We start from the raw sequence: 25,857 nt of genomic DNA, 5'->3' as shown, positions 1-25,857 counted from the left end.
CACAAATGGAACCCCATAGTATTCAGTCGGTTACTGAGGATAGGGCCTAGGCTACTATCCTCAATTTAATGCCACAGGCTTTTACATTATGTAGCAGTAGCACTATAGACAACTTTTTACTTCACATCTATACTCAAACTTGGATTGAGAGAGGGATGGACAAGGCGGGGGCCGTAGGGTGTGTAGGACATGCTTTCACTCGTACCGCCCCTTCCTCTATCGAGAGCTTTTCAAAATCCGCTACAAGATGATGCAGCTGAGACGAACGCACACAAAGCGGTTTGATATCAAGCTTACTTGCACATTGTCTGACAAAAGTGTTCGGAGTTGTGGGCATCCTACGGTCCGGCGAGCACAACAAGAGATCAACCATCAAACTACCGTGCGGTTATTTAAATCTGGAAAACAATCTCGATCTTTATCACGGTAAAGATGTTGTAGCCTAAAACTTTTAGTTCCCGAGCCATCAACAAAATTCGGCAAACAGGAAGGCATCCTTACAAGCCAGAAGAAGGTAGGCTACCTTAGTGTTTTTTTAAACTATTCTTGCCTATATCCATGCAATCAATGTTGCTTTTATGTAATTCTACTGATTAAACATAAACGGACTTCCTCCAACAAGTTGCAGCCGCAATCTGAAACATCAGCTTTTTCTTTTTACGACTGTTCACTTGGTAAAAGACTTTGATCATAATTGCTTAAAAGGGACGACCTGGATTTACCGTTGTGTATGTCACTGTGTTCTATTTGTGAATTGTTTTGTATTGCATTCTGATATTGCATGGATACAGCAGGGCAATAATGTATGATGTAGGCTACCGATACATTTTGGAGTAAATATTTGAGGTTGTGCTTGTCATAAATAGGCCTATTACCCTGGCAACAATGTAAATATGAAGTGATGCTCTTAAAGTTGACTGTGTGAGCGTAAAGCTCTGACTTTTTCTTGTCCATGTTCGGGAAGAAAACAAAAAATTATGAATAAATCTTAGACAAAAAAAAGTGCCAGACAAAAAAAGTGCTTGTGGATTCTGAAGAGCATCCCCGGATATTCGCCTATTCGCACAATAGACAGCGTCCCAGTGGTGACTGGGAGATCCCATAGTGCAGCAGGTGTCAGGATTAACCTCTCGGTTTCCACTCCCGTGGACTGGTACGCCTGATTGTTCCAAAGACAGCTGTCCATCTGAGACACAACTGAGATTCAGCATCGGTGTAGATGACAGTTCTCTTGGCTTCACAGTATATCTAGTCTATAAAATAATAACTGCAGTATGAGTTAGTAAACTCATGGCAGTTTAGGGTAACAGTGACTAGGGATCAGTTTTTATTTTTAGGAATTGGTCTTTCTCATTTTGGATTTGTTAATGTCAGATGTTATGTTTATTGATCATCTCAGACACAAGTATGTCTCCGTTAAATTTGATCAGCTGCTGAGATTAGAAAAAGTAGATTTTTTTTTTTTCTTTTGCTCTGGACACCCCCATTGTCTGTGTTGAATGGGGCACCCCTAGTCTGACTGGAGGGGGACACCTGCCTAATGCAGACCAGACCCCCACATGCTGACATCACTGACGGAGCAGCTGGAAATGATGAGCTTACCATGTCAGTACACACACCAAGCCAGGGCTCATGGTGTGTGTACGGTGATGAAGAAAGTGTTTTGTCTTTTTTTTGAGTGACTAAATTCAGTTGAGTTCTGGATTATCAATCTGCAGATTGGGAGAGCACAAGATCACTGATAATAAATGACAACACCACACCAGGCTTAGGTCTCAATTATGTCTCTCAGCTCTGAAGGCCAGAGGACCATCTTTTATAGGGTACAACAAAGTAAACAGTCAGGCAGTTGGTGTTCCAACAGTCACAGAGAAAGAGATTCACAGCTCCCAGCTCATGACCACTCTCAGGGCAGAGAGAGATCATAGGTGGACCCCCCCCCCGTAGTCATCACAAGGGACGTTTACCCAGTACTTTCTCCTGACCCTGAACATCTATTCAACCTGAGACAAAGACATAATCTACTCTTATCAATAGCAAACTCACATGAGAACATACTAACTAGTAACCTATGACTAGTTCTATTGATTAGTGAATAATGTAAGCCTGACCGATTTCCTCCACAGCGGTCAGGTGGAGTTTCATTGTGTGACCTGCATCAGTGCCTCGATGCTTAGTCATGTCTGAAAGTGTGCTTCGTCAGACCCAGACTTAGTAGAATCAAACATCAGACATCTCGTTGCCCTGTATGTGTGACATAATGTAAGAAGCCGACCACTTGTGGATTGGTTGAGAACAGTGTGACGGACCAGGAAGTGAAATCCCTCATGGAATGGAGCACGTTGTTGGGTTTTTGTTTCCACTCGTGTGTGATGCTGCCTGCCTCCGCTCAGCTTAGTCAGGGTGTCTAAGGGTGCGTCCTGGACTGTGCCGATGCGTTATGTCATCGCTCGCCTATCCAGTCATCGTTCCCTGAAAAGGCTCCAGGTTTACCTTCCCCAGAAGACAGGCCTAAAGAGATCAGTCAGCTGTGCATTAAAGAACCTACTGCTCTTCAGGGGTAATTTAGATTAAGTTAGTATCTACATCTTCCTACACAGGCGACTAGGACTAGACAAGGACTACTACATCACTATCAGATAATCAGATCTCAGTTTACTAACTTTAAAACTCCTGAGCCAACAATGTCGTTTTCCAGTTGACTCCATTACCATTGTCTTCCAATTCCAGCCACAACTTCTCCATGCTGGATCCCCAAACAATGTCCTCGTCTCTGTAATGGAAGTTGTCAGGAGCTATTATTATTAGACTTTGGTGGTGTAATTAATCACAGACTGGGTGCTCCACTCCTGTGCTCATTCCTCAAATAGTTCCTCTCTGCTCTCCTCTGAAATATACTTTAAACCTTTGTTGTTGTTTATTCTTGAATGTATATTAATGGTTACTCCAGAACACTATGGTTCAGAATCAGCTGTTTTAATGAAACATTTTCGGTCATATTTTTTGTCATCAACTTGTCTCTAACTGTGCCTTTTAGTATTTTTGGTGAACTTCCGTCCTCCCTCCGAAAAATATTCTGCCATGAAATCAACTGGGAATTCACTGCATTTTGTCGATGTATAAACCAACATAACATGAAAATAGGTGTAAAACAAGTCAGTTAAGGAACATAAACTCAAGGTCATGTTGCTCTTGTTGCATGCTTTGCATGTTTCTCGTTCATGGCTTGTTTCTAGTCCTTAGTGCCAAGCAGGGAGTCTGTAGGAGACAGGGCCAGGACTGTGGGTCTGTGTACCTGATTGCCTAATCATTCATTAAGACTAAGCAGATTAGCAAAAGCCCTCTCTGCACCGCATATGACGCCTGGCCGGTGTGGCACTAGATCAAACGGCCAGCGACCGTCACCAATGAGGGTGTTCCTGGGATCGGATGCTATTGACATGGATGTTTCCACCCTGATAGTAAGTCCTGTCTCGCTCCCTGGCCACAGGAGCTGAATGTGAGGTGTCTTTGCTCTCTGCTAGGTGTGCATGTAAACAGTATCTTGTCAGGTTTATTTATCGTTGTGTGTGTGTTCAGGGCAGGGTGCTGTCCTGTGGGATGGATGACAGCCAGCAGGACCAGTATGAGGAGCGTCTGAAGGAAGTGTTTGAAAGTTTCGATGCCAGCGGAGCGGGCTCCCTGTGCCCGGAGGAGCTGTCCGACCTGTGCCAAGCGCTCCACCTGGAGGAGGCCACCCCCGCGCTGCTACACGTACTGCTGCAAGGCCAGAATGACCTCACAGGAAGGGTGAGTAGTGGCCTCCACGTCTGCTCATCTTGGGGACATCATCCAGGGCTCAGGCCATGGGGATCACATCTGAATATGGGGACTATTTTGAATCTGAGTTCTGGGATACAAATATAGACTGAATCTCCAGCACAGAGGATACACTGGTGATAGGCTACTATGCTTCAAAACCACCCTGGAGCGAAAACACTTTTAACCACACTGAGTCTATTTGTGTTTTAAAACATGAGGTACACAGTGATGAGGAAAAAAAGAAACTTTTTTTGATAGATCAACAGGTAGCCTAATTTATTCATCCCTTAGGGGATATTGCCATCCAATATGCTTGGATGGCAATATCCCCAATCCAGCTCCAGGCCCTTTGTGGCTCCAGGTTTGGGGTGCTTTGTTAGCCGTCTTGTTGTAGTGCGAAACAGTGCCCCATCAACCCTTATCCCAGGTGTCTGTCGTCAGGACAACCAAACTAATCACCATTCAGGACTGCATCAGCTGGAGGGTACTTGAGGTGGAAACAAGCCCTCCCATTGGAGGGTACGAACCGAGGAACGTCTAGAAGCTAAATTTACATTTGGTACATGCTCCAGTTTCACAAATTGTAACTCGTGGCAACCTGTTTTAAGGTTTGCTGTACGTTAGCCTGTGTGTGTTAGCCTTGATGGATGTTTTCCCGTCTGTTCTGTTTTGTATGTATGGTGAGAGTGAGGCAAGGGTGGGGGGTGTTGGGGGAGTCAGGGGTCTTCTTGCCCGGCCACATCACCCAACAATGAGGCTGAAAAAAAGGAAACCCCCACCTAAGCAGGCAGACGCCTGACTCCTAACACAAAGAGAATCTCCATACCCATTAGTTGTAGGGTGGGCAGCTGTTTCTTGGTGAGGAGTGTGACCTCCTCTCTCCCTCTCCCCCCCCCCCCCCCCCCTCCATCTAGACATGTCATTCAAGGACTCTCAACCTCCTCCCTCCACCCACCCAACCTCGGGGGAGACTGAATCCATTCTCAGGAATTTCATGAGCAATATTTTATCTCAACAATGGAATAATACTGTCCCGTAGAACCCTCATTCCTCCCATACCAAACATATTTAGTGATATTGAATTTTACATGTCTGCTCAGAATCCTCCCTTGGAGAGAAGAGGAGAATAATACATGGTTTTGTTCTGCAGATTGTTTTTAACCAGTTCAAGGACGCACTGATCCAGGTTCTGTCGTCCACTATCACAGCCCCTCCACCCAGTCAGGAACCCGCCACAACTCCTGGTAAGGAATCACTTCAGTCCTTTAGAACGAATCACCTCAATCATCTAGAATGAATCCCTTCCATCTATAAAGCTGCAGGGTTCCGTAAAGAACTGTTTCGTTTGAACGACAGCCATGAAGCTGGCGAGTGTCAAGTGTGTCCTGTTGGGTGTTTCTGAGATGGTCCACGGTGACTTACTGGATCCTCATCTTGGCTGACTCAGCAGTTAATCTTAGCATGCAACATGAAGGCAAACAGGGCTAAGCATGGGCTATGAATAGCCAGTGGACTGACATCTGTTTGCATGGTCATGGTTGGGCCTTCAGCATTGACTGTTGACTACAGACTACTAAAGTTAAGAAAATATATATATTTGTGTTTATATATTTTAGATAGTGTGCATTTTATTACTGTACTGCTGTGCCTCTTTTATTAAAGCATTATGTAAAGTGGAGTTCCATAGACGACAGTTAGAAAGTGGAGTTCCATGGATGACAGTTATAAGTATCCTGCTTAGGCTAGAGAACAAGGTGATGTAACGAAAAGCCTTCCTTGATTTGGATGCTTCCACTCTCACTCCAACCAGGTGAGAAGTGGAGTCACCTGGCATAGGCTTCTAACCCCAGCCAAGCCGTGTGTGTGTGAGAACTTGAGACTTGGCATTAAAAAGAGAGTTTGAGTTAAGTCTTTCTAAAGCGCGATGCCATATTTGTGCCAGAGCAGCCAGACAGACAGCAAAGTCAAAATTTAACACTTACTTATTGCACCCAACATCCAGTCTCATTGAGTTACGTTTTTGTTGTTTACACAGTTACGTCACAGTTGGGAGCTAAAACGCATGCATTTTAGTTGGTTTTCTACATTAAATATCTAACGACTATATCCTATGAAGGCAGAACCTTCACAACTGATGAGCCCCACTTTCATAGCCAGCTCTCGTCCTCAGATTCTCATCTCTTCTTCTACATCCTCTTCTTCTTCTGCAGATTCCCCCGAGGTCCATCCTAAGTTTGTGAGAGGCAGCAAACGCTATGGCCGCCGCTCCACCCCGGAGTTCATTGAGGCCGCGACCGAATTCTCAGAGGTCGTCAGCGCCGATGCCACAGAGGAGCAGGGAGCGGAGGAGAACGACGACACCGTCCCCAGGAAACGAGAGGTAACTGTCCGTCTGATGAACCAAACCGGAGGGCTTCACAGTTGTCCGAAAGAACTAGTGCTCCCACTCTACAAAGTTCTGGCCTCACCCCTAGTTCACATTTGCTTCCTCACAGAGAACAGGAACTTCATTTGTTGACTTCAGCGCTGCATTCAGCATATTGTTCCCTAAATCGCCTCCTCATATGGTATCAACTAACTCAGGGCTCTTCAACTGGTATCAACTAACTCAAGGCTCTTCAACTGGTATCAACTAACTCAAGGCTCTTCAACTGGTATCAACTAACTCAGGGCTCTTCAACCCTGGTCTTCAGGGCCCACTGTCCTGCATGTTTTAGATCTTTCCCTGCTCCAACACACCTGATTCAAATGAATTGGTCCTTATCAGGCTTTTGCAGAGCTTCATTTGAATCAGATGTGTTGGAGCAGGGAAACATCTAAAACATACAGGACAGTGGGGCCTGAGGACCAGGGTTGAAGACCATTGGTCAGCACGGTTGCAACAGCAGCACTGTGCTCGTTCCAGGTTCCTCTTCCTGCCTGGTCATCCTCGCTTGCTCTGGTCTCCTTCCCAGGCTGCCTCTGCAAGGTGTTATTCTTAGCTAATCAGCTTAGCTGTGGGCAGGGCCTCAAAACAAGTGCAGACACTCCAGCTCTGCTCTCTGCTCATTGCGTAATCTCACAGGACAGTCGCTCTGTATTAATACCAGCCCTGCAGTGGTGTGTCAGCTACACTCGTATTTGAAGTTTTATTGTACATTGTGGGTATAGCTCAGAGTGTTTGAATGCTGGACAAGAAGTGGCAAGTAAAAATGTCCACCTTGACATTGCTTTGGATAAAAGTATGCAAAGTGAATGCATCACAATATTATTTACTTCGTAGTAGTTTTTATCGCAACATACAAAGTGTGCACATAGAAAGTACAGCAACAAATTAAGGATCAGAAGTGCAGCGTTCTAGCAGTATTTTGGTGTTTAGACTCAAGGAACGGTCTGTATTTAGAATCAGAATCAGAATTCGGTTTATTCGCCATGTATGTTATACAAACACGGAATTTACTGTGGCAGGGAGGTGCAAAACACTAAACATATACACATCTTAAATTAAGTAAAATTACAAAAGTTTAACTATTTCAAAGAACTAAACAATCTAAGAATACAACAATTAAAATATAAAATAAAATATATATAAGAATAATGAGCAATAATTTACCAGGCACATAGCAAAATAACCACATCTCCACTGCCAGGTCCAGTTCATAATGAACAATAACTACAGTGTGGCACAGTCGACCATAGTGGAGGATATTGCGCGGGTTCTGCAACTCTTGTGTGGGTAGAACCAGCAGCATGGAGCATCTGTAACTGTTTTACTTGTTGACACATGTTGTGTCAACAAGTAAAACGGTGCTGGGGTGGCAAGGACCATGTATCAGTGAACTTTGCCCCCTGGCACAAATGTGTGTTGTGGTGGTCAAGGAAACCGCAGTGTGTTCCTGTCCACTTGGTCATGTCCAGGCAAGCCTTAGCCTTCCGGTGAGGAGGGAGCGCAGCGTAGCAGGATGCAGGAAAGACCCTGGTTGTCAAAACACAACCCTGTATGCCTTTGACGGTAGAGTTAGTGCAGCTTGAAATATGGCTGGCTGTGTGTTGATATTGGTTTTATATCACAAGTTTGTTGAATACTTTTTTCAGATTTTTCTGCAGTGTGTTTATTGTACTGATTATAATAACAATACAAATTTGAATAAATATTGCCATCATTAGCAATTAGCATTTCTAGCAAGGGTTCCACATGAATACTCTGTACCCCACGTACGATCTTAACCTTTTCATTTGTTTTCAACCTGCAACGTGCCTCATTCTCAATAGCTGTACCTGTGATTTACTAGCATTACAGAGAGCTCCAGGGAGCCTGCTGTCCGTTGGCCCAGTGGACAGCAGCTTGATGCCTCTAGGACAGACTAATCCTCCGCCTGGTTCTGTTGTGGAAAGTGTCTTGGTTTAAGCTGCTTGGCGAGGTTCACCTCAGGGTCGATACTCTGACCCACACAAGTTGGGATCCCGCCCCCTGAGTCACTGTGACCGAGTCCTCTACAAAACGACGTCTGGCCGGCGATGTTTGTGAGGTATTAGATTCATTTTGAGACAACAATGATGACTAAGTGTGTGCAGGAGGCAGCAGGATGATGGACCCTGCGTTGCGTCTGTGGGCGTTGGCTGGTATTGTGTGCGGCCCTTTCTCTGTCCCAGTTGTGAGCACATGCTGGAGAGACACAGCCGGGGAGCGTGTCCTGCTAGGGGCTAATCTGGCTGGTCCTGAACAATGTCCTGACTGGGGCCCAGCAGATGGGGATGGGTCAGAGGGGCTTGACAGGGGAGGCTGGAGGCGTGGGGGTTGGGGTGGGTGGGGAGTAGCAGGGCGGATGGGAGGGGGGTAGGGTGTAGGGGTTGACAGAGGAACAATGGCGGCACCCCCCACCATCACTCTCTCTCAGATGCCAGTGCACCCTGGGATGGAGGCCCATCTGGTCTCCATTCCTTCACTGAGTTGCCCTCTTAAACAATAGGCGGCCATTCTGGGCCACATCACAATAGACAACCCCCCCTCACCATAGGCCCCTCCCCTTCTCATACTTCCACAGGCCAAACTAGTATAGTTACTAAAAAAGAAAATGTTACATTTCAGTAATCATGACTTAATCGTATCAAGGCATATCTAACTAGATTTACACATAGGGAACGTTACATTGTGTTTAGTGTTTAGATTTTTGTTTTAATGGTTGAATGTCCTAGATTGTTCATATACCAATTAGACTGTATCTTTTGGCTTTTCTTTGTTGCTGTAGGACAGAGGAATTCACACACTTCTCTCGCTTTCTCACCTTTTAACTTCTGTGTGCCCCGTTCTGGGACCCGTGCCTTCACAATGGCTCTCTTGTCCTCTTTGTCTGGTCTCCCACAACCCCCTCGGTCCACCCCCCCCATCCTCCAAACCAACCTTGGTTTAGATAAGAGTGTGGTCTTGTAAAACCAGCTGATTAGCACATGAGGAAATGGGCCATCTCCAGGTCCCCATGATCATTCTACCAGGCAGAGCGGTGTCCATCTCTTCTAGCCGTTTTCATTGCTCAATCAAAAACAATAAATGCTGTGACTTCCTGTTTAGTAACATGCGTCCGATATTCCTCCACAGCGCTGGAACGCCGATGAGTCGAATGCAGAGGAATATGAAGCAGAAGGTGAGGATAGATTGAAAAGTGCTCAGATTTAATCATGTTATCAGTTGCTACGATTTACTTTATCTACATCCATCCATATGCAAAAACTTTTCTAAACTCATCTTAGTCCTGGAATAGGAAACACTTTCAGACTGTATGGATGTATAAATTACAAGGGGTATTAATTACTAGTACTAAATCAATTTATAATGTTATAATCTATGCCGTTAAAGCATAGATTAGATAGGCACAGTCCTTGTTCTCTGTGCAGGTAAATTACAGCTCCTGTAGCTGCATAATAAAGCAGATTCAGACTAGAATTTAGAGTGCACAGTCGTATTACCTGACCCATGTTATATGTACTGTGGTCAAATCATCTGGGTCTTGTCTGTGTGCGGTGACCAGGTCAGCTGCAGCTGTGGAACCCTGATGAGCCAGGCACCCCCCGGGGCTCTGCAGCACCCCTGTCCCAGCGCCTGGAGGACAGGCTGAGGGAGGCCTGCCAGGGCCTGGACCTACCCTGGGATGCAGCCGCTAGCCTGCCTGAGCTGCTCGCGCTCTGCGAGCACCTGGGCCTGGAGGTGAGGACGAGCCAGCAGAACCTGGGTGATGGGGAGGATCATACCAGGGACAGGGGGGAGGAAAAGGAGGAGGAGTTAGGAACCATTTAATTAAGTTTGTCTTCCTCATATTACAATGTGTTCATTTAGCAAACACTTTTATCCCCAAAATATACAAATGTTGCATACTGTACAGTGAGTACATCAGATAATTAAGGACCAGAAGTGCACAGTTCTAACTGTATTGTAGTGGTTGGTGCCTGACACTGCAACAACAACACGATCTCAACTCTGTAATTTGCATATAGAGTGGTTTTTGTTTGTTGTAGTGACAAAGTCGGCACTAGATGTAGCCGGTGAGGGTGCTGTGTTATGATTGAAGAGGTTGGTTTGTTTGCAGGTGACTGAGGATGTGGTCCAGAGTCTGACAGGAGATGGAGTGATGAGTGTCCAGGAGTTTGTGTCCAGGGTTGTGACTTCCAGCAAGCCCCCCACGCCGTCTGCCTCCACGCCTTACAGACAGCTGAAGAGACACCACTCCACTCAGGTAACTCTCCACTCCTCTAAAGAAACAGGAACAGTAGCTCCTCGAAAATCTTAGGCATGTGTTTTTTTTTTATCAACTGTTTCATTTGAGTTCATATGTAGTAAATTATGCACAGGTGCATTCTTGTTACTCTCAACTGTTTACTAGCAAATTAACCTAAAGCCTAGTCTTACTTTCTATAAAAATAAATCTTCAAACTATGATGACTATAGTTCTTATAAACGATATATATATATATATAATAAATCTATATGTAATTCATACATATTTGACATATTTTAACGTAAAACTTGTGTCCCCCCCCAAGCCGTTTGACGAGGCCGGACGAAGGATGGCCGCCCCCTCGGCCATGAGCAGCACCATCGGGACGCGTCTCTTCTCCGCCCTGGACGACGGGACGGGCTACACGCCCGTGGAGAACGTCTTGGATGCCTGGATGGAGGAGGGCATCCAGAACAGCCCGGAGATCCTACAGGTGACACCTTCCCACCTCTCCCACTGGCCCCCTTTCTTAACCTGGGCCTCTTTGGCGGTTAGAGGCGACTGTGCTGTACGTCTGTGTGGTTGAGGTGAGCGTGCCCGTGTCTGTTAGAGATGACCGGATCTCTGCTTGTGTGTTCATGTTTGTCATGCAGGCCTTGGACTTTGACCTGGAGGGAAAACTGAGCCTCCGTGAGCTTACTATTGCACTAGAGAACGAACTCCTCATCACCAAGAATGGGATTCACCAAGCGGCTCTCGCCAGCTTCAAATCTGAGATCAGGCATCTTCTGTGAGTGTATATACTATGTATATAGTACATTCAGATATATCTAAAGAGGTAGATGGAGAGATATAATTAGATAAATACAAATAGAGATACATAGATAGAAATTGACATTTTTTGGAATCTGCGTTAGATTTAATCCACATCTCCAGTTTTAATGGACTTAATCTGTGTAATTGGCGTGTTGCTCAGGGAGCGCGTGGACCGTGAGCTCAGGGAGAAGGAGAAGATCCGTTCGGACCTGGAGAAAGCAGAGAAGCTCAAAACCCAGCTGGCCACTGAGGTGGACGAGCATCACTCTGCCATCGAGCGCATGAATGACCTAAATATCAGGTAACAAACACCCCCCCCCCCTCTTTCTCTCATTCACTGTCTTTTCCGTATCTCCAATATCTCTCTCCTCCACCCTCGCTCTGACAATGAGTCTCTTAATATCAGTTCAGAAAAAGCTCTATTGATATGAAATACAAATATTGCCAGAGCAACAATACAATAAGAACGATATCAATGATGGTAATAAAGAGAGAAGGAAGAATGTTTTTAAACATCGAAAAATGAAACGATACAAATAAATTAAATGTTGTGTGTGTGTGTGTGTGTGTGTGTGTAGTGAAGGCTGTGTAATGAAGGCTATGTGTGTCTGTGTGTAATGAAGGCTGTGTGTGTGTGTGTGTAATGAAGGCTGTGTGTGTCTGTGTGTAATGAAGGCTGTGTGTGTGTGTGTGTGTGTAATGAAGGCTGTGTGTGTCTGTGTGTAATGAAGGCTATGTGTGTCTGTGTGTAATGAAGGCTATGTGTGTCTGTGTGTAATGAAGGCTGTGTGTGTCTGTGTGTAATGAAGGCTATGTGTGTCTGTGTGTAATGAAGGCTATGTGTGTCTGTGTGTAATGAAGGCTGTGTGTGTCTGTGTGTAATGAAGGCTATGTGTGTCTGTGTGTAATGAAGGCTGTGTGTGTGTGTGTGTAATGAAGGCTGTGTGTGTGTGTGTGTAATGAAGGCTATGTGTGTCTGTGTGTAATGAAGGCTGTGTGTGTCTGTGTGTAATGAAGGCTGTGTGTGTGTGTGTGTAATGAAGGCTGTGTGTGTCTGTGTGTAATGAAGGCTATGTGTGTCTGTGTGTAATGAAGGCTATGTGTGTCTGTGTGTAATGAAGGCTATGTGTGTCTGTGTGTAATGAAGGCTGTGTGTGTCTGTGTGTAATGAAGGCTGTGTGTGTCTGTGTGTAATGAAGGCTATGTGTGTCTGTGTGTAATGAAGGCTATGTGTGTCTGTGTGTAATGAAGGCTATGTGTGTCTGTGTGTAATGAAGGCTGTGTGTGTCTGTGTGTAATGAAGGCTATGTGTGTCTGTGTGTAATGAAGGCTGTGTGTGTCTGTGTGTAATGAAGGCTGTGTGTGTCTGTGTGTAATGAAGGCTGTGTGTGTCTGTGTGTAATGAAGGCTATGTGTGTCTGTGTGTAATGAAGGCTGTGTGTGTGTGTGTGTAATGAAGGCTGTGTGTGTGTGTGTGTAATGAAGGCTATGTGTGTCTGTGTGTAATGAAGGCTATGTGTGTCTGTGTGTAATGAAGGCTATGTGTGTCTGTGTGTAATGAAGGCTATGTGTGTCTGTGTGTAATGAAGGCTGTGTGTGTCTGTGTGTAATGAAGGCTGTGTGTGTCTGTGTGTAATGAAGGCTATGTGTGTCTGTGTGTAATGAAGGCTGTGTGTGTCTGTGTGTAATGAAGGCTATGTGTGTCTGTGTGTAATGAAGGCTGTGTGTGTCTGTGTGTAATGAAGGCTATGTGTGTCTGTGTGTAATGAAGGCTGTGTGTGTGTGTGTAATGAAGGCTGTGTGTGTCTGTGTGTAATGAAGGCTCCCCCGTGTGTTTGCAGGAAGCTGGAGCAGGAGCACAGGGAAAGGCTGGCGGCGGTGCGGTCCGAGCTGCTCAGGGAGATGGCTCAGGTGCAGCAGCAGGCGGGCCAGCAGCGCGAGGAGCTGGAGATCCAGATGGAGAAGATCAGGGAGGACGAGACCTTCCTGAGGGACCACCTCTCCATCACTGTCAAGGTGACACAAACATGGCGAAACGCAACGGCTCTGAATATTGTAATAATAGTCATGTTTATTTAGCAGATGCTTTTATTTCATGCAATGTTTAGGGCGGATTTGAACCTGCAATCTCTTGATCTGCAGTGAAATGCTCTACACAAAGCTATGCCCATGCTGTAGGTAGTGATTGAATGTGTAGGGCGTTCGGTGGGGTGATGGTGGGCTGTGTCTCTCAGGAGAACAGACGTCTGGAGATGGAGTTACTGGACAACACTGAGAAACTGGTGGAGGCGGAAAACCAGGTCAGCAAACTTCAGAAGAACCTGGACAACATTCTCAAGGAAAAGGTAAAGTAAAAAAAGCTAAAACGGAGAAAGCACCATTCTTTGTTGCCCTTCACATACATTTTTTCGTCAACTTCTGATTATCCCTTGGTGTTGTTTCTGTAGTTTGGAGACTTGGATCCTGGCAGTGCTGAATTCTTCCTGCAGGAGGAGCGACTCAGACAGTTACGCAGCGGTTATGAGGAGCAGTGCAGGGTAGGACACACACACCCTGGTCTTAGGAAACTGACATTGGCCTTGAGATTGTTTGCTAGTTCCAGCTAACTTCTGTCCTACTGAGGACGTTTGTTTATTGTAGTTCCACTTTCGTCTGGCTTTTTTGGATGATGAGTCTCGTTGTTGTTTACATTTACATTAACATTTAGTCATTTAGCAGACGCTCTTATCCAGAGCGACTTACAGTAAGTACAGGGACATTCCCCCCGAGGCAAATAGGGTGAAGTGCCTTGCCCAAGGACACAACGTCATTTGACACGGCTGGGAATCGAACTGGTAACCTTCAGATTACTAGCCCGACTCCCTCACCGCTCAGCCACCTGACTCCCTTGTTGTTTTGCAGGAGCTACAAGATCGCATTGATGAACTGCAGGCTCAACTCCAGGAGTTCCACAGCCTCGGCCGAGCCCCCCAGCTCTGCTCCAAGCCCTCCCTGCTGGACGAGTTTGAAAGCAAGAGCCCTGGCATGGAGTCAGACCCAGGTAACACAGATCCCAGAGATTCATACATTTACATTTTATTCATTTAGGTGACACTTTTATTTTATATTATATTTTTTTATACAAATATACTGCAAATAGGAAGCACAGCAGAAAATCCAGGATCAGCAGTGCATGGTTCTAACAGTAGTTCAATGTTCAGAGTCTAGGAACAGTATCTATTTACTGACCAAAATGTACATTCCAAATTAAGTACAACTCAGCTACCAGTTGCGGGGAACATAAAAAATACTTGATCACAGTAGCTGATTAATGTATGGTGAACTCAAATTATATTCTACCGTGCAATAGTAACATTTCAATTCCTACACTACAGTCTTACAACAACGTCTCGACGACAGTAATACATGTACGCCATTGGGAACAACTAGCTAAGAAACATGAGGGACTTGTTGTTATAATGCTCATGATTGCGGTTTCATTGGTTGTCCAGGTATTGGCTCGGAGGAGGGCCAGCCTTTCAACATGAGTCTGGAGGCTGAGATGATGTTAGAGCAGCTAAAGGAGCAGCACCTTCAGGAAATTGAAAATCTACGCGCTCAGCTTGAAAGCAAGGCACGTCCGCTTTCTAGTGTTTCAACGTGCTTCCTGAACACCTTCTCAAAAATATTCATTTATCCATCCTGCTGCGCTCATTTATGTTAAAATGTCATCCTTTTTTGCAGATCATTGAATTCGAACAAAACGTGGAGGAGCAGAAGGCGGCCCACGAGGAACACAGAGAGGCCATTTCTCTCCAGTACCAGGAGGAGATCCAGGCCCTGAGGGAGGAGATGTCCAGCATCCAGAACCGAGCCCAGGAGCTCCAGAACCAGCTAGAGCAGGCCGAGCAGGAGCGGGCCAGCCTGGAGCTGAGGCAGGCTGGGGAGAGGGAGGAACTGGCCGACCAGCAGGATGAGGAGGTCGGTACCCTCAGACAGGAGCTACTGCAGGCCCACACCCATATCGCAGACCTGGAGGATCAGCTGAAGGCCTTGGAGGAGCAGCATGCTGAGACGGAGCTGGGAATGGAGGCAGAGAAGGAAGAGCTGAGGAGGCTTAGTGCGCTGGAGGTCAAAAGGCTGGAAGAAGAGCATGAGCAGCTGGTTGAGGCCAGGCTGGAGGAGGAGAGGAAGCGGATGCAGGAGGAGAGAACCGAGGTCGAAAAGAAACTGTTAGAGGAGTGGAAAAGGGAGAATGAGGTTTTACAGCAGAGCCATGAAGAAACCACAAGGGCCAGAGTAGAAGAGTTGAGCGTTATGTTCCAAGCAGAGCGCGAGGAGCTGGAGATGAGCCTGACCGAGGAGTGGGAGAGGAAGAGAGCCCAGCTGGACGAGCAGAGTAACGAGTCTCTGCAGGCGGTGCTGGAGGAGGAGATGCTCCGACTGGTCCGAGAACACGAGGAGCGGGAGAGCAGGCTGAGAGCGCAGTGGGACTTGGAGAAAGCCCAGCTTCGGGGCGACCAGGAGGCATCTCTCCTCGCCAGGCTAGCGGAAGAAAGGGAGAAGCTCCAGCAGCGGCACGAGCAGAGGGAGGAGAAGCTGGTTGAGGACTGGAAGCGGGAGAGGATGCAGCTAGAGGAGGATTACGAGGGGATGATCTTGGAAAGGGTGAACGAGGAGAAGGAGAAACTGGAGGCGGAGAAGGAGGAGCTGGAGAAGCGGCTGGTGAGGCTGATGGAGGAGGAGAAGACCCGCCTGGAAGAGAGCCAGAGGGAGGCTGTGCAGGAACTGTGCACCAGGCACAAGGATGAGAGGGAGCAGCTTAGTGGCCTACTGGACAAGCTCCGAGACGACATCAGTGAAGAGAGGTAAGATTTGTCTTTAAGGCCTGGGGTTGGTATTTTGGGACGTAATCACGTCCAAGATGAATGATCTGTCCATGCAACAGGTGAGAGTGAGACTTTTGTATATTTTAAATGTGGGCACTTTGGGGCATAACTGTCATTGATTAACCATGTACAGGAAAGAACTGGAGAGCCACTTTTCCCAAAGAATCAAGGAGGTTGAGAATCGGTTCTCAGTTGACCAGGAAGCAGTTTCAGAGAAATTCCAGACTGACGTAGCTAACCTGGAGCAGCACTACCACAATGAACTGAAGGCCCTGTCAGATAAGCACACTGAGCAGAAATTCAAATGGGAGATGGAGGTGGAAAAGGCCATACAAGAGGCTGAGGAGCAGAGAAGAATGCTGCACGAGTCCATGAAGAAAGAGCGTGAGTTCCTCCACCAGGAGTGGGCAAAGGAGCAAGAACAGCTGCAGAGCGCTCACAAGGCGGAAATAGACAAGCTGATGGAAAAGAACCTGGAGCTCCAGAGAGACCTGGAGAGTTCCGTTAGCTCAGCTCAGACTAAAGAGATTGAGCTGAGTAGAAAGCTGAATGAACTTCACAACAGACTGGAGGAGAACCTTGACACCAAAGATGATCTTCTAGCTCAGTCTGAGAATAGGGCGCAAGAAATTGAACTTCTGCTGAACCAGGCAGTTGAGGATTTTAAGCAGGAGAAGGCCGAACTTCAGAGCTGCCTGTCTGAACTTGAGGCCAAGTACACAGAGGCACTTTTGTTGTCTGAGAAGCATCTTGAGGAGAGGAGTGAGCTACTGTCAAACTGTGATGAGCTTAAGGCAAGGGTAGATGAGCTAGACGGGCTACTTAAACATTCGTCAGTGGACTTTGACCTTGAGAGACAGGAGTTGCAGGATAATATCTCTGATCTTGAAGTTAGGCTTCAGGAAAACCTTACCTCCTGTGAGATACAAGAAAATGAGAAAGTTGAGCTAATTTCAGAAAGGGATCAGCTCAGTATCAGAATTCAGACGATCCAGGCAGAGCTCGATAAACTTTTGGAATCTGCAAATAGGAATGGAAAAGTGGAAAGCTCAAATATGTCCGGATTACTGGTTACCTGTCCCTATGAAGAACAGGAGCCATGTTCACAACAAACTGAAACCAGAGAAGAGGTTGTCGATGATGAAACATCTGGTATACCAGAGGACTGTAATGTCCTCGGGGTAGAATCGGTAACACCTGTGGAGCATGGCGATGAGGTAGAGATCCTTACGGAATCCCCTCCTGACATGGAGTGTCGTGATCAGGATGTGACCGTTGCTTCAGAGGACCTCCCAATCCCTGTGGAGGAGTCTGCCATCTTTGACGAACAAGCACAAGATGATGATTTAGACATGATAACCGAGTCCCCTGACGAATGTTCTGAGAACATCCTTACCTCTTATGAGGTGGTGGACCAAGACTTTTCTGAAGTGGCCGACCAAGAGGAGACTAAGGCTGTCGGGGATATTGGACAAAATAATGCTGAGGAAGAGGTGGTTGATGAACCTTCTGAGGACGTGGAGGTTTGTCCCGAAAACGTAACCGTCAGTGTTGAGGCACCCGACGATGTCAGTCCCGTTCCAGAAGATGGACACATCTCCATGGAGGATCAGAGTCCAGCTGAAGAAGAGATTGATGAAGACTCTTGTCCTGAGAAGGGGGTTATAGCTGATGATGTCCCAAAATCCTCAGTTGAAGAGGAGAATCCTGAATACGGTGTTGATGAAGGTTCCTCAGAGATGCCGTGCCATGGTAAAGTGGAGCACAGTTCTCCGGAGGGCCCTGAAAACAATGACTCAGTTGAAGTTGATTGCGGTGAAGATGGCCTGTGTGAATCATATACTGTGGAGGCAGTACCACAAGATACCCGAGTTGAGAAGAATGAGAGCCTGTCACCGTGTTTGGAGGGGTGGCAGTGTCAGGAGTCTGTGGTGGAAACCACTTCCCCAGAGGAAACCGAGGACCCTGACTATGGTGCTAAACAGGAACGCATCCCAGAAGGCTCTCACGGTCCCGAGCAGGAGCTGGTTACTGAGCAACCGCAGGAGTACAGGGAGGAAGTGGATGAGCAAGATGGCCGTATCTACAATGGTGCGGATCAAGCGGGTCGATCTGAAAATCTGGCCTCCATGGCTGAGCTCCAGTTCCAGTATAGCATTGCAACAGAGGAGAACCTTGTCCTACAGCATAAAGTTGCCCTGCTTCAGGAGAAGACGGACACTCTTGAAAGTCTCTTGGTGGACAGCACTGAGAAGATAGCGGCAGGCAGGCTGGCGTTTGAGGAAAACTGCAGCCTGAAAGCCAAAATGCTGATGCTGATGGAGGAGGCGGAGGACATTGTGACTAAGTCGGAGGAAGCGGAGAACATGGTGACTACGTCGGAGGAGTTGACAGACCTCCAGATCAGATACGAGGAGTGCATTTGTGAAAACGCCAAGCTAGGGGAACAGAACTGTAAGCTGGAGAAAAGGATTTTGGGCCTTGAGAATAAAATGCACGTCATCCAAGACTTCCAGGATCAGCAGGTGGCGCTGGTGGATGAAATCACCAGGATGAGGGAGGAGAACTGCAAGCTGATGGCGCTGGTCAGTGAGTTGGAGAGGCAGGACGAACTCCTCCTGACCCTCCAGCAGGAAGCAGACACTGCAGAGGAAGCCCCGGAGGATACCTTCCTGGACCTCAACTCCCAGCTTGAGGCCAAGATCCAGGCCGTGTCTGACCTGGAGGACTGCTGTTCTGAGTTCGAGAAGCACAATGGCAGACTCCGCAAGGCCCTCTCTGACCTACAGGACAAGTCTCTGATGATACACGAGAGGATGAAAGCCCATAGGTAACTCGGAGGAGATGTAGGATCCCAACCCTCTGTGTCGTCCTCCCTGCAGTCGTGCTTGGCTTAATCTTGTAGCACCAGAAGTAGCTGTGTGTCCACTGTGGCTCAAAGATCCTGTAACTTGCATGTGAAGCAACAGATTTCTAGCCTTGGTGTCTGTGCTGCAATCCACCCCTGTACCCATAGAAAACCCTTGTGAGACAAACTAGCTGGCATTGTCAATGTGAGAAATGTATGGTTGTCTGATTGTTTGTGGAGTAGAGAGCCTTTACCTTTGATGAACATTGCTTCAATCTTATTTACTTTATCATATTTACAGAAGTCAGAACAGAGCATACTGAAATTGTGAATAAGTTAGTTGTTTTGCTGTGAAAGAAGCTTGTATTGGTAGTTTCTAGTTTGACTTGACATTTTCTGCATTTTTCCTTTGTGGGTTGTGTAGGAGTGAGGCCAGCCGTCTGGCAGAGGAGAACCTTGTGCTCAGACACAAGATTTCTGCATTGAAGGAGGAGGACCTAAGGGACAGCCAGGAAGAGATGCTGTAAGCAGCACAATCATTTACAAAATGAGATTTCTTCTCATTTTTATACTGCATTGACACATGTCCCAACCTTATTCTGGCTTAGCTTGAAACTGGAGCACTTCAGGAAGGAAAAGACTGCAGCTCAGAAATTGGCTGACAACTACAAGAGACAGGTAAGATAGATGTGCTCAGCTCAGTTAATCCAATGGTTTTTTTTTCTTCAAACTGAGCACCCAATATCTGTTTCAAGGCCAAACCACTGGCTTTAAAATCCTTACAGTGTAGTGATAACCTGTGCAAATGCTCCAATCCTCCCCTTCAGATCTCAGAGCTGCGCCTCAGAAGCCAACAGCTGGAGGATGAAAACGGTTTCCTGGCTCAGAAGAACACGGAGAACGCCCGAGGCGTGGAAGAACTTGGTCAGCAGCTTGAAGCACTTCTCAGACAGAAGGAGAAGAAGGAGGCCGTCAAGGAGCAGCAGAACTTGTCTACTGAGGAGAGGACCAAGGTGAAGCATCTGGGAATAAAAAAAACGGTCTCCGGTAGGCCGTTTAAATGTTGTGGTTGATGACGTGTAGCTAATTAGTGGTTGTTCTGTGTTAGATGGCAGTTTGTGTGTCTGCCCTGGAGGTAGAGTTGACCAAGGCTCTGGAAGGTTCTGCTCTGCTGGAGGAGGGCAAGGCCCAACTCTCCCAGCAACTTTCATCCCTTAGAGAGAAGGTGAGACTTGGGCCTTAGAACTACAACACAGGGCTTCCAGGTTTGAACATAAAAAATTAAATAAAAAGATTCTATTAATAATTTATATTGTTTAGTGTAATTATTAAGCATACTTTTATCCAAAGCGTCTAATCAAGGATCAGAATTAATAACAATATTTGAGCTTTAAAAGCCAAGGAACGGTCCGTAATTTTACCAGGCACAGTGCAACAATAACATCATCTTGACTAAAATATTATAGAACTCTGAACCGTGTGCATGTATTCTGCTAGTAGTGCAGAGGTACTGTGTAATTTTTGCATAAATCTAACATCTCAGTCTGTGTGCATCTCAGGTGGAGCCTTTGGAGAGTCAGCTGTCACAGCTGTTGCAAGAGCGCCAGTCAGCGGACAAGCAGACACAGACTCTGCGGTCTCAGCTGGCCAAGGCTCAGGAGCGGGTAAGGCTTTTGAACAACTTTTAAGCGAATGTTGTAATTTGGTGTTTTCAGAATTCTCAATGAAGTAGTAAGTTACTCAACTGCAAGGTACCCTTGTAGTTCCAGGCACTGGATGAAACTCTTCAGGCTGTCAACCTCCAAAGTGCCCGCCTCAAGTCAGACCTCCGTGTCACCCAGCAGGAGAAGGATGCCCTCAAACAGGAAGTGATTTCACTGCATAAACAGCTGCAGAACGCCAACGACAAAGTAAGAAGTTAAGATGTTTCTAAAGCCGTTTCTTTAGAAAAGTTCCAATCTCTCTGGGGTCTCTCAACTGGACTTCTTCTCCCACTTCCGCCTGACCTCAGAACCAGGTTCTGGAGATTGCGCTGCACTCCAGTGGGTTCCAGAGCCAGCACAAGAAGCTGTACCGGGACGAGCTGGCACGGCTGGTGGAGCAGGAGCAGGAGTTGGTGAGGAAGGAGAACGACAGACTTCAGATGGAGGTCCACAACACCAAGGGGGATCTCCTGCTCTCCAGGGAAAAGGTTATTTTCAGTTGTTCCTGACAGTATTTTTGTTTTATTTCAGGGTTTAAAACGCAGATTTAACACCTGATCGTAGCCTAATTAAATGTTTTACTACATTCAGTGTGTGCTATTGGATTCATTTATTTGTAATATATTGTGCATGTTCTCAGGGAGCCCTTGTAAAACAGAACATCAATCACAACAGAACAGCCATCAATAAATAAAGGTTAAATGGGGAATAGAAGCACCATAAACCGTGGCACCTAATCTGTCCCTTAACATGCTCTTCTACTGCTGGGAGTAAACACGCCCTCTAAATAACTTTGAATTTCACCTGACTTGTGTCTTCTATCTCAGATCCGCCAGCTGGATGCCCAGGTTCTGTCCCTGAAGCAGCAGAAGCAGCAGAGCCAGTCCAGCCTGGCCCGGGCCCTGGAGCAGGACAAGGTGTCCCTGAGGCGGGAGCTGGAGAGCCTGCAGAAGGAGCTGGTGGTGGCGAGGAGCAGGACCTGCGAGGAGGGTGCTGAGGTCCCCAGGGAGCTGGAGATGCTTCGCCAGGAGAACGAGGGGCTGAAGACCCAGATGTCCCGTCTACACTCCCAGCTCATAGAGGTGACTGATCTGTTGTGGCCCGGCCTCAAGTCAATCACCCCCCTTTACCTGTTTGTCACGTTTGTAATACCATCCTCCCTCACCCTGTCTCTCTCTTTCCTCTGACCTCACCCTCTTCTCTCCTCCTCTTTCATCCTCCTCTCTTCTCTTCTTCTCTCCTAACCCCCGTCTCCTCCCATGTCTCCAGACACTGCAGGCCCAGCTTGGTGGACTGCTCCCGCCTTCCCCTCGCCGGTTGCCAGGGGAAAGGAGAGGGCCTCATCGTGGCGAGGATCCTAACCACCTGGAGAACATGCCGGTAAGAGGGCAGCGCAATTATCAACTCGGACACATCGTCTTACACCTCCTTTCCATCTCTTCTGCTCTCTGACTCTTAAGTGCAGTTGGCTCACAGGCCTAAACGGAGTCTCACTGCACTCACTTTGCTGAGGAGAATCAACACTTCCCTTCTCCAATCATTTGAAGCATTTCTCACAAAATCTTCCTTGTCATTTCCATCCACACAATTCTTGATTTGGCCCCGGATTTGGGGCTCTCACAACCTGGTTTCATCCCTCTGTTCCCAGCTCATGTCCTCTGTGTGTGTAGAGTGTGTGTACTTTCTGGGTCTGGTGTTTAGACTGCGGTTTCTGTGTGCTGTGCTCTCGTGACCCGGAGCTCACTGTCATGATGCTTGTCATTCACCACATTGGTGTTCTGGTTGTGGTGCTGTGTGTTCTCCGTGTTTGTCTTGTCACGAGGAAGAACCGTCCTCTTCCTGCTAGAGAGAAATAGTCTAGAACCTCTGTAGAAACGGCTCAGTCATCTAGAATGGGTGAAAAATCGAAAACTCACACTTGCAGTAGTAGTTGACTGTTCTGATTGAAGTGTGAAGCGACAATACTTTATTTTTCTAAATTGACAGGATCCAGTTTTCACGTTTTATTCATATCAGATGGAGCTGTAGTTTTCACCCCTGATGCCAGTGAGCCATGTTAAGGGCTCCAGGATTAGAGGAGGGTTGAGCACTGGTGAAGAGTACTCCCTTCTCTCTGCAGGAGGCCATGCCAGAGCAGCGCTCCGCTCACGCAGACAGCTACAGGAGGATCGGAGGATTGTGACCCCCGTTTCTCCCCCCCAGTCCTCTCCTCTAACCCCCTCCCCCCCACAGCATGCGTCTCCACTGCGGCTTCAGCTCTGAAGGTCTCGGGAGTATGTCCTCCCTCTCTCAAACCTCAGAGAAGCAGAAGGGACGTCCATGTACGATGTGTCGAATCTGCTCAGTGGGATTGTATCATCCAACCACTAGGTGGCAGGAGATGTGAACTTCTGTTATCGTCAGCCCAAAGGGATATCTGTACCTTCAGGTCTACACTGTATGTGGGATTTGAGTAAATTGTGAAAAAGTTAATCGAATACAGATTAAAGGGAATATTTGTGACATAATGCTTTGGACAACAACATGTAATTTCTTTGCACTGATCATGCGTATCCTTGTACATTGGTCCACATGCTGAAGAGAGAAGGACGATGAAATGTAACAAGATGGGACAATACTGGTTTTCCTCATATTTATTACACTGGACATGAAATATCATCCGCTAGCGAGTTTTAGAATGTTTTTTAATGTTTTTGTCTGAATTTCAGTGCTGTCCTGTCATTGTTGGATCAAATGTATTTGTTTCATACCAACAATGTGGTTTGTTATATGATATCTGTCCAATTTGCACTGTTGGCATACAATAGGGTGTGTGCCACTCTTGTTATGTCAATATACCTCTTGAGGCCCTTAAGTCAACCAAAGTATTTATCTTGTTTGAGTCTTCCTGTGTAGACAGGGTAATGTGTTATGGATGTCTGCAAAACACTTCGCTATAATGCAATAGATTTAGCTGCATCATGTGCTTTAGACCATTTCATTTTTAATGAAGATCTGTTAGGTTAAGATTTATTCAACAGTATTTCCCACTATCTTCTACATAGCAGTTGGTAATTATCTGAGCAGTTAGGACACCTACAACAAATTGTTGGAAGTAGTGTCAGTTTACTTTGTTTTGTGTTAGTGAGGGTTAGAAAGGTTAGTGTGGGTTTACTGTAGAGCACTAAGAATTAGCCAGCCAGCCTCAGATCTTTAGGTGTTTTGCTTTAAATTGCACGGTGTGCCGTTTGTTTGTTTTCATTATTTTGTTAGAACTGTCTAACACCAATTTATTTATACACTTAAATTATGATTTATGTATGATTTGTTTGTAGCCATTTATTTAAGTTTCTTTATCATTGACTATAACAGTTTTATACTAAATTATTTATATTTATTTATTAGCAGCATTTTGATGTCATTTGTTTTGCTAGAATATATTTTAATGAAAACCCCATATCAAATAAAGCATCTTTGTTAAACCTGAGTTCTGTGTTTTATTGCCTTTATTATATACACGTGGACACATACAGATCTATTTAATACGTATCATTTGTCCAAGCCTTTATTTGTCACATTTAACTAATGCCAGATGATAGTGTGTAGTGTTTCCTGATGGACTCTGCCCTTCAAGTAGGGAAAAAGAGCACTGCTATTTTTTACATTTACAATTGTGACATTTTTCCTTTCCCTTTCAATAAAAGTGGCGTGCCTGTTTGTGTTTCCCCAGGATGAGAGGGAGAGTGTGATGATAAGGATGGAGGAGCGCATGAGGGAGATCGAGCTGTCGCTGCACAACGTCAAGCTGCTGCTGAAGGAGAAGGTGTATCAGCTGAAGGAACAGGTATGCACACCCGTCTACGTTACTGGTCTCATCTTCTAGGTGACAAAAATTGGCTCTGAAAATAATCAAGCATTTCTGTACCTTTACTCTTTGGCTGATATCAAAGTTGTAATGGCTGGTCTACGTTTGCCTGTTCAGCTGCACAGGAATGGCAAATCTGACGTGTTAATTAAGGACCTGTACGTGGAGAATGCCAAGCTGCTGAAAGCTATGGAGATGACTGAACAGCACCAGAAAATCACTGAGAAAAAAAACTACCTGCTGGAAGAGAAGATCTCCAGCCTCAACAAGATAGTCAGGGACTTGAATCCAGCCTCGCTGACCCCAGTTCCCTTTCACTATACCTGCTCCTAGCCTCCTCCTTCTTCCCCACTTCCCCATGTTATCCATTGTTGTCATGCTTCAGACTCACGGATGAACAACTGCGAACCCACTGCCAGTCAAGTATACAAGACTTTATTTATTTACGAAAAAGCAGGTATGTAGTTTAGTTTATGAAGGGAAGGACTGAAAAGGTGCCGGAAGCTTTATACAAACAGGGTGACCTACTTTTATAGTCTTGTTGTTAAATGACCAAATATTGTCAGTACTTTTTTGGATAACGTGTTGTTTTTAGCTATTTATGTCAAAAGTAATTTTGTCCATGTGAATAGATGGGTCAACTTTGATTTGAGTCATTTTTTGTTTACCATAAACACACTATTTAGGTTTACAGGCTTTTTATTTAAAGCTACTATTAATATCTGGCAGGACTAGGGAATGTGTTTATTAATGGACATTTATAATTTAAACAACCCTTTGTTAACTTCTTTACAATGCAGTGTTCGGAGGTCATGTGATCACCCAAGGTGGGGGTGTTGGGTAATGTCTAATGGGATCTGACCCCCCACGTTTTAATCTTTTTTTTCCCACATAAACATGAAGATTAGGCTAATGCAACAAAAGAAGGATCTTTATTTGAATGATATTAAATTATGTCCAACCGAATGTTTGATATTGAAGTGCACTTTACTCCAAAGTGTCGGTTTGTTTTCTTCAAGACCTTGCTTGTTGTATTATCCGACAATAAACGTTATTGTTATATTTACATTTATTACCATCGTCGGGTAAAATGAGATGTTTCTCGTCTGAAATGTAGCCTAAATGAAGGACATCAGGGCTAGTAGGCTAGTACTACCCTTTTTTCAATAGGTGTTTTTTGCACTGTATAAAGAGACCAAAATAAAATATTTTAAAGAGCTTGGTGACTTGACGTATTTGTGGTTCAAAGGACCGGTAGCCTAAATGACCGATTTGTTCTGCTGCCATT

General features: G+C 45.9%; 1 protein-coding gene across 1 annotated transcript; it reads left to right on the top strand.

Annotated features, from left to right (window-relative positions):
• Nucleotides 1–495: 495 nt before the first annotated feature.
• On the top strand, nt 496–24,902 carry nin (ninein (GSK3B interacting protein)). Its single transcript, XM_067243925.1, has 27 exons — nt 496–514; nt 3,580–3,789; nt 4,952–5,045; nt 6,012–6,181; nt 9,377–9,422; nt 9,807–9,982; nt 10,362–10,508; nt 10,816–10,983; nt 11,144–11,280; nt 11,467–11,607; nt 13,148–13,322; nt 13,541–13,651; nt 13,754–13,843; nt 14,208–14,346; nt 14,798–14,919; nt 15,030–16,153; nt 19,447–19,545; nt 19,631–19,700; nt 19,850–20,035; nt 20,131–20,247; nt 20,582–20,686; nt 20,786–20,932; nt 21,034–21,213; nt 21,553–21,807; nt 21,995–22,105; nt 24,435–24,548; nt 24,687–24,902. Exons 2-27 carry the CDS (start codon nt 3,601–3,603, stop codon nt 24,900–24,902), a joined length of 4,629 nt encoding a protein of 1,542 aa, XP_067100026.1. The 5' UTR covers nt 496–514; nt 3,580–3,600.
• The last annotated feature ends 955 nt before the right edge of the window (nt 24,903–25,857 follow it).

This window comes from Osmerus mordax, chromosome 9 (genome assembly GCF_038355195.1).
Source record: "Osmerus mordax isolate fOsmMor3 chromosome 9, fOsmMor3.pri, whole genome shotgun sequence".
In the NCBI taxonomy this organism is placed as follows: Eukaryota; Metazoa; Chordata; class Actinopteri; order Osmeriformes; family Osmeridae; genus Osmerus; species Osmerus mordax.
The sequence above is the reverse complement of the archived record's forward strand: the minus strand, read 5'-3'. Positions and strand labels throughout refer to the sequence as shown.